This window comes from Vigna unguiculata, chromosome 3 (genome assembly GCF_004118075.2).
Source record: "Vigna unguiculata cultivar IT97K-499-35 chromosome 3, ASM411807v1, whole genome shotgun sequence".
Taxonomy (NCBI): Eukaryota; Viridiplantae; Streptophyta; class Magnoliopsida; order Fabales; family Fabaceae; genus Vigna; species Vigna unguiculata.
The window spans coordinates 21,849,843-21,858,419 of record NC_040281.1 but is presented as its reverse complement, the minus strand read 5'-3'; the positions used below and the strand labels follow the sequence as shown (position 1 = coordinate 21,858,419).

Below are 8,577 nucleotides of genomic sequence, written 5' to 3'. Positions count from 1 at the left end.
TAGGCTGACCGAGTTGGTTAAGAAAAGGATGATGTGAGGACTCCCGAGTATAAAGTTTGAAAAAAGGTTTTGCGACTAGTGTGTGCATGAGAAGCATCTGAGGACCTCATTTCTAAGGACTACTGAGTACCGAGCAAAGGAAAAACTTGGATTGATTCATACAAATCTTTGCGGACCAATTACCCAAAGTCTTTTAGTGGGAAATTGTACTTCTTAAAGAAAAAATATGATGTGTTCACTTGCTCAAAAACACTCCAATTACGCTCACATCCCGATGAACTACATGTCAAACTTAAAATCTTGATTGCTAGCTTTTGTAAGTTGGGAGCTGCATGCCCATAATTCTTCCACCATTGAGCTTACACAAGCAAAGAAAGTAGCTTAAAATGTAACCATTATATCTTAGCACAATTTAAAAAGTGTTTTTGCTGCACATCTTTACTTGGCACCAACCTCCTGATGCAATCATATAATCCATTTGTAACTTCCAAATCATATTCCATGTCTAAGTTGGAATAAAAGAACTCTGGGTTCAAAAAGTGACTAGCAACATGCAAGGGGTGATGAAGTTGACATGTCCCTCTGTTATCAATGATTGTAAATACATCATTGTATTTACTTTCATCGTTGTTGAATGACTTCATTATTGTTTCCTTGGCTTTCTCCATTGTTTCATATATATAACCCATAGCTGTTTTTATTTCCCCATCCACTAAACGAAGCACATGAACAAGAGGAGCCATGACTTTGAGAGTAAATACTAATTGATTCCAAAATGAAGGCATAAGAACAAGTTTTGTAGTCTCACTCCCCTTGACTTCCTTAGATAGCTTGTTATTGCTCCATTCATCAGAGGTGAACATTTTTCTTAAATTTCCCTTCTCTTGATGCAACCTTTATAATGATAAATAAGAGGTAGCAAACCTTGTAATGACATGTCTTACTAATTCACTTTTATTTGTAAATTGTCTCAACAAACTCAAGGTACTAGAATGACTATAGATAAAGCCAACAAGACTAACTCCTCTTTGAATTATCTTCTTTATCAAAGGAAGCTTTCCAATGTCTTCAAGCATCAAATCTATACAATGGGCAGCACAAGGAGTTCAATAAAGATGGGATCTTTTCTCTTCTAACAACTTACCAGCCAACACAAAATTGCTCTCATTATCTATTATAACTTTTACATTTTCTTCCCCAATCTCCTCCACAAGGGAATTAAGCATCTCAAATAGTTTTTCTCCTGTCTTCACAAAGTTTGAACCATCAATGGACTTGACAAACATTGTCCCTGCAGGGGAGCTCACCAAAAAGTTAATTAAGCATCGTTGCTTTCGATCAGTTTATGCATATGACATAATAGAACAACCATGTTTGCTCCATTGCAATTATGATCTTGCAACAACTTTTTTGTGTACTCAACTTCCCTGTTGAGAAGTGGAACTCTGATTTCATGATAACTAGGAGCAGGTAAATTAGGTCCATAAGCATCTATGGCATCAATCATATCTTGAAAACTTTTCAACTTAACAAGGTTGAACGACAAGCCTGCTTGGTACCAAAATCGAGCAATATATTGATGAATTGAGGCCTTTAAATTTTTGTCACATGCCTCTTTGATTTTAGCTTGCCTTAATTTTTCCTTTTTTCTCTTCTCTATTGCAACAGTTGGATTTCTAAAAAACATATCCATTGGTCCTTTTCTTCCACCAATATTTCTCCCTTTATCATTACTAGTCGTGGAAATTTCAACCTCATCTTCACTCTCATGGTTATCATGGTTGCAGTATATCTAGGATTGACGGAGGAGTTGTCTGCTTTTTCTTTGTATAATTTCCAAAGTTCTTCTCTCATATTTTTTGGAGTCTTGGTGCAAGTAGCAACATTGCCTTTGTTTGTCATGAGATGTTCTTTTGCTCTAGTAACTCCTCCTTTCATAATATTCCAACAATAATTCAAAATAAGTTTATTTAAATTTGATTCATCCATCAGATGACAATGTTTCCATCCCGGGTCACTCCTATGCGATGTTCTTGAAGGATCATTTTCATTGGTCATTATTATTGCTGAAAAAATACATATATTTTTTTACCAAATAATTATAGTGAAATTAGACAAATAGAAAAAATAAAAAAAATAACAAACTTGGTAGTGGCGGCCGGCGACGGTGGCTTTCGACGACGATGGCGGTCAACGGCGGGTGGCAGTTGGTGGCAGCGACCGATAGGGAAGCTATAGAAACTTTTGGTTTTGAATAGAATGAAATAATGGAGAATGAAGAAAGTTTTGCAAATAGGCTAGGTTAAATATGTGTTTAATGGGTCAGGCTTAGGTTTTAAAGAATAAAAATGGTAACTGAAATTAGGGTAGAAAAGTAAAATAATAGGAGAAAAGGAACTAAAATTAGGGTAGAAAAGTAAAATAATAAGGGAAGAGGTTTCTGCATTAGGATAGAAAAGAAAAATAATAAGAGAAGAAATTTCTGCAATGTTAAGTGGCTGAATGTTAAGTGGCTAAAATGAGGGTGAAATAGTAAAATAATGAGAATTTGGATGTTAGGGTTAGGGCAGTGGGCCAGGCCCAATTTTAAAATTGTATAAGACCAATTAGGTTGAGGTTTTCTCTTCTCCTTCTTCCTTCAACCAACACGCTGCACAATTCTCCTTCTTCTCCTCTCTTCTCATTCTTTATTCTTTTTCTTTCTTCTCCCACTGTTGTCTGAGATTTTCGCCACCAGCATTGTGCCACCACCACCTGCCGCGCGCAAAGCGGCCGCCATGAACCACCACAAAAATTTCGATTCGCCCCCGTCTTGTTATGGCAACTGGCCGGAAAATCGCTACCGATTTTTGCCATATTGACGCCATGGCCGATTTTAAACAACACTGGCTCAATGTACATTGTCCCACAACACAAGAAACCAAGGTAAAGCAAAATCAAAGAAATGTGATAGACAAAAGACTCAAGCAAAGCTTAAGTGAACAAATAATGACTCTAAAGAGTATGAATAGGCAAAGCTAAATGCAAAAAGACAAGAAGATTATGACACCCAAAGAGAGGAACCAACTGCTGCCACACGTGTTCAAAAATCAAGTTGTTCTACATCAAAATAAGATTGCCAACGAAAGTTTTGCTGCATCATTCACCTATTTAGTTGGTTGCTACAAAATTTTCACTACACCAGCTTGCAATTGACGTTGTCAAACATGTCTCTATTACACCAAATAACTAAGCCAGGCCTCAAGTATCCAATTATGCACCAAGAAACCTAAAAATTGCACCAATAGGGCACTTCTTGAGCAAGGGAGACCGCTTGAGCGATGGAAGCTGTTATCTTGTACCAAAAAGAAATTATGCACCACTTCAAGTTGGCTATTATAGCCAGCCAATCCAGTCACTATCGCACTGCCCCACACAAGCAAGGTTTTGCAGCTTGCACCGCTTCAATTTTTTTCAGCCACATGATCTAAAGAAACCAAATGTAGCCATTGCTGCCACGCATGAGTTTTAAACCAATTGGAAGGCTTCCTTTTGCACCAATTTCACTTTGGATAAATGAAGTTTTAATGAGCTTGCACTAGCTAATTAAAAAATTTCCACTATCATTGCACCAGATTATGGCCACCGAAAGCAAGAGACAACTTATGGCACTAAGAGCTTGCTGCTGTCAAATTGTTCACCGCTTAGGCAATTTGAATGTTCCAGTCCTGCTGTGCACACCACTTGATGATGTAAAACTTCCACACAATATGTTTGGCACCAAAACAACAACTACTTGATTACACCAAGAGTAGAACAGATTCAGATTCAATGTGGTTGCTACCCCTGCTTAAACCAGAAAGTTAATGGATATTGCATAAACTCTAATTGGTTGCTGCTGCACCGAGAAGATTATCATGGATTTCCTTTGCACCGCTTGGCCTCTTTCTCACTTGCATCATTTAGAAATGTTCCAAGATAAAGAATTGGTCTACGATTCTTACTTGGCATCGCTTGGACCAGAAAATATGTTGTTGTCTTATTTCCCTACACCACACCTCGTCAACTCAAACCACTAGCCTAATTGTTGTCACTATGCCATAATAATTTCCTTGCAGCACCAAAGGAACTAAGAAGTGTGGTTGCCAATTTCATACATAAAAAAGGATGGGCTATTGTGATAAGTAAAGGCACCACTCCAAATTTGTTGCACCTTGCATGATGGTTTCAACCACGTACACTCTGAAAACCAAATTTGTTGCACCTTGCATGATGGTTGCACCACACCGCTGCCGCATTCAAAACCAAATTAGCCACACCAAAACTCACTTTGAAACCTGCTATAAAAAATGAACTAGAAATGATTGGCACTGTTGTGGTCAAAATGATCCGCTTCAACCATCAAATTTTGCAGTCGGACCATTTTGCTTAGAGTTTCAACTAAGGCAAATTGTCAAACACATGCGCTGCATCAATTTTAGCAAAGCACAACACCAGATACATCTTCTAAGCAAGCCAAGGCAGAATGGGCACCAATCTGAGCAGCTTCAAAACAAAATTATGTTTCTAGCACCACCGCTTCAATCCTCAATAGTAACTCTCACACCAAATTAACCAACGAAGCACGACTTTGTTCCAAACAAAATCCTTCACTACATAATTTTCACAAACACCTAGTATGCGTGAACTAAAAGCATATGAAAACCTAAGCTTAACTCCAACGTAGGAAACTCTCACACTTGTCCAACACACCATTGCAATTCATCATCCCAACTACGGTTCACAATCAGTTGCACAAGACTTTCGCTTACAAATTGTTAGAGTAACAAGGCCACCAAAAAGTTCCGTATGGAAAAGAAATCACTCCCGATCACTGATTCAAAATCCACACGAAGAGTATACGAATATGAACCACCAACACCTAATGACGAGAACACTACGACAAAACTCAAAAGGCGAACAAAAGGAGAATGACAAATCTGAAACAAATCAAACGAGAATCAACCAAGCTTTGATTACCATGTGATGTTTTTCTCTCAACAATGCCATTTCGTGTGGTATGTGAATTTATGAACAACACCATTCTTAAAAAGGAATTTAGACATGTCATGATTTACATATCCCCTTCCATTATCAAAACGCAAACGTTTAATTGACATTCCAAATTGTGTTTTTATCATACGAAAGAATCTAACAAATTAGTTAAAAACCTCAAGTTTTTCTTCATAAGAAAAATTCTTATAACTCGAGCACAATCATCAATAAAATTGACAAACAATTTACCACCATGTATAGTAGAGCTTGATGCAGGCCCCTAAACATCATAATGAACCAAATCAAAAGGAGGTAAACTCTTTGCATTACTAAAGGGATATGTGGCATGATGATGCTTTGTAATTTGACATGCATCACATTTAAATGACTCAATAGACTCTTTGGTCAATAAGAAAGGGAACATAAACATTAAAACAGAAAAAGGATGGATGTCCTAAACGACAGTGGAAAAGCCAAATTTGAGAGGACTCAAAAGAACTATAGTTTGACATGCATCACATTTAAATGACTCAACATACTCTTCGGTAAACAAGGAACGAAACATAGACTTTAAAACAGAAAAAGGATGGATGTCTTAGACGACGGTGGAGAAATCAAATTTGAGAGGACTCAAAAGAAGTGCAAGATTGGAGACAAGATATAGTTGTTTGCCTACCGATACTATTCTTAGTTTCCAAGTTATTAAAGCAACCCTCTTTATTCCTTAACAACTCCAATTCTCTTTTTCATGGAAGATCCTGAAAAACATAATGAGTGGAAAAGAAAGTTATGGAAATATTTAGGCCATGAGTAAGCTTTTAATAAAAAATAATGTTATTAAATAGTTTTGGAACATAGAGGACATTTTTAAGGCTAAGGGATGGCAAAAGAGAAATATTTCCACGTCCATGTATTGGGATATGGGTCTCATTGGCAATAATAATGTAGTTATTAGAAAGAGAAACAAATGTTGTTAAAAGAGATGAATTGGGGTTCATATGGTTTGTTGCACCAGAGTCTAGAACCCAAGAGTCCTTACATAAAGTTTTAGAAACATTAAAAGAAGAATTAGAGTTCTTACCAATCATGGTTAGAGAGCAAGTACTATAAGGTGGTTTACTTAGACTCCATAAGAATTTTTAGACGTTCAATCTCAGTTAAAGAGGAAGAAAGTGTCTTGGTAAGCTTTTCAGAATCTAAAGATGCCTGACAAACTTTCTTTGAGGGCTATCCTTTTAATTCCGCTAGACGATTGAGAGTTTTCTCTTTTCCATGTAGCTTGAAGCAAGTGTCCTTGGTGTGGCCAAATTTCTTACAATGAGAGCACAACGCTCTCCTTACCTTTTAAGCTAAGTTTAATATTTGCAAGATTTGAATTCCCAAGCTTAGAAGTCTTTCTGGAAAACATGTAGCTCCTTCAGTGGAGGGCTCATTCATCATGACCATTAGACAAGCCTCCTCACCTTGGACAATGAAGAAGACTTCAGAAATATAAGGAAGTTTTTCCTTCCTAAGAATTTGAACCCTAATAGGGTCATATTCAAGATTCAATCTTGATAAGAACTTAAATATCTGAGATCGTTCAATAAATTGAGCAAGTGTGATAACATCTTTATCATTCTAAAGCTTTGTATTTTGATACTAGTCCAACTCAATCCGCAAACTGTTGAACATTCCATAATATTTTAAAACAAAGAGAGTTCCTTTCTTCACACCAAAGATCTTGCTTTTTAAATCATAACATGTAGAGATGTCCTCTCGCATAGAATAAGTAGTTGCAAGGTCCTCCCAAATTTCACAGGCACTAGAGTAGAACATATAGTTTCTACTTATCTCTATTGTCATGGATCCCCATAACCATGTAATGTTTCGTGAGTCATCATTATCCCAAATCTGAAAATGCTTAAATACCTATTTGGTCCACATTTTCGTAGTGTTTGTTGTCGATGGTCCTAATTTTGTCCTAATTTTTTCCAAATGTTTAAAATGGTCCTCATTTTTGCAATTATTGTTTACTTTGGTCCTTTTGTGTCATGACTTTTAAATAAGTAACAAAACATTGTACATGTAGACTGTTTGTATTATGTCTTCCATTACGTGGAAGGGTAGTGTACAATGAGCTGGATTATCTAGGTTTAAAGTTGAGAATTGGGGAGAAGAATTTTCAATCTGAGGTTTGCAATTTTGTGCGGCTTGTTCTTGCACCTAGGGAAGATTGCGCTCAACAATTACAACCAGAGGCAGAGAAAAAAGATTAGGAGCGCGACATACCTGGACAATGAAGGCACCAAGACGAATTGGGAATGGAGGAAAGAAGACTTTCAAATTTCTTCAGACCACCATTTCATTTTCAAAATTCTACTTCACATATTGATCTCTAACTTTCTAAATTATCTAGCACACTGTACACAAACACTCCACGTAATACACATCATGGAAGACGTAATACAAACAGTGCTACATGTATAATGCTTGCTAGTCATTTAACCGGCGTCATACAAAAGGATCAACTTAAACACAAATTGCAAAAATGAGGACCATTTTAAACATTTAGAAAAAATTAGGACCATCAACAACAAACACTGCGAAAATGTGGACCAAATAGGTATTTAAGCCAATATAAAAATTAGGATTATGTGGGGAAATGGCTTCTCTTTCAATATTATTAAGCCTTTACGTACGCCCTTTAATGTACGTCTGATAAATTGAGCCCATTGGCATAATTTTGACCACTAAGGTGGTTGTCATCAAGTAAGTGTTGAAGATCGACATTGCTTAATGGAGTTGCCATGCCAAAAACTAAATAATAGGAATTCCTTAGCCCACTCCTAAATGAAAATGAAAGGTAGGACATAACGTGACATAAACCCAACAACGTGACAATAGTTGTGATGGCAATAGCGTGACAACAACTTGATGGCAATAGTGTGGCAATAGTGTGACAATAGTTGTGATGGCAGCAATGTGAAAACAATTGTGATGGAATAACGACAACAGCGACGATGGAACATTGACAACAGTGACAATGGAATATTGACAACAGTGATGATACAACAATGACAACAATGAAGATACAGCAACGACAACAACAGTGATGCAGCAACGACGATGACAATAGATGGGGCAACAAAAGTGACAAAAGCACAACTTGCAGGAAGTTCAATAATGAAAAGAAATGGTTGCACTTTAGACAATGCTAATGAGAACTATAACTGAGATGGAAAAGATAAAATGTGGAAGCAAGGTTCTAGATCGGGAGAATTCTTATTTTTTATTTTATTTGAAATAGTACATAAACTTCTATATATAGAGAACTCAAACCCTAAAGTAATAATTACAAAAGATCTTTAGAATCTTCTAACAACTTCTAACAAATTCTAGCTACTTCTAATAATACATTTAATATCCTACCAACAACTTTTAATTTTGCATTTAATATCCAACGAACAACATGTATCTTATAAATATGAGACAATATTTAATGTTAAGTATTGGAATAGAAAGTCGGTATATGGAGGAGCTGAGGTATACTCATTGGAATGCACTAAAGAGAATTTTAAGGTA

At 36.5% G+C, this 8,577-nt stretch overlaps 1 protein-coding gene across 1 annotated transcript; it reads right to left on the bottom strand.

Annotated features, from left to right (window-relative positions):
* Nucleotides 1-279: 279 nt before the first annotated feature.
* Nucleotides 280-1,693, bottom strand: LOC114175154. The gene is made up of 5 exons (XM_028059923.1): nt 1,357-1,693; nt 1,145-1,291; nt 976-1,081; nt 454-894; nt 280-358 (listed from the first exon to the last, which is right to left on the bottom strand). The coding sequence occupies exons 1-5, from the start codon at nt 1,691-1,693 to the stop codon at nt 280-282; spliced, it is 1,110 nt and encodes a 369-aa protein (XP_027915724.1).
* Nucleotides 1,694-8,577: the final 6,884 nt, after the last annotated feature.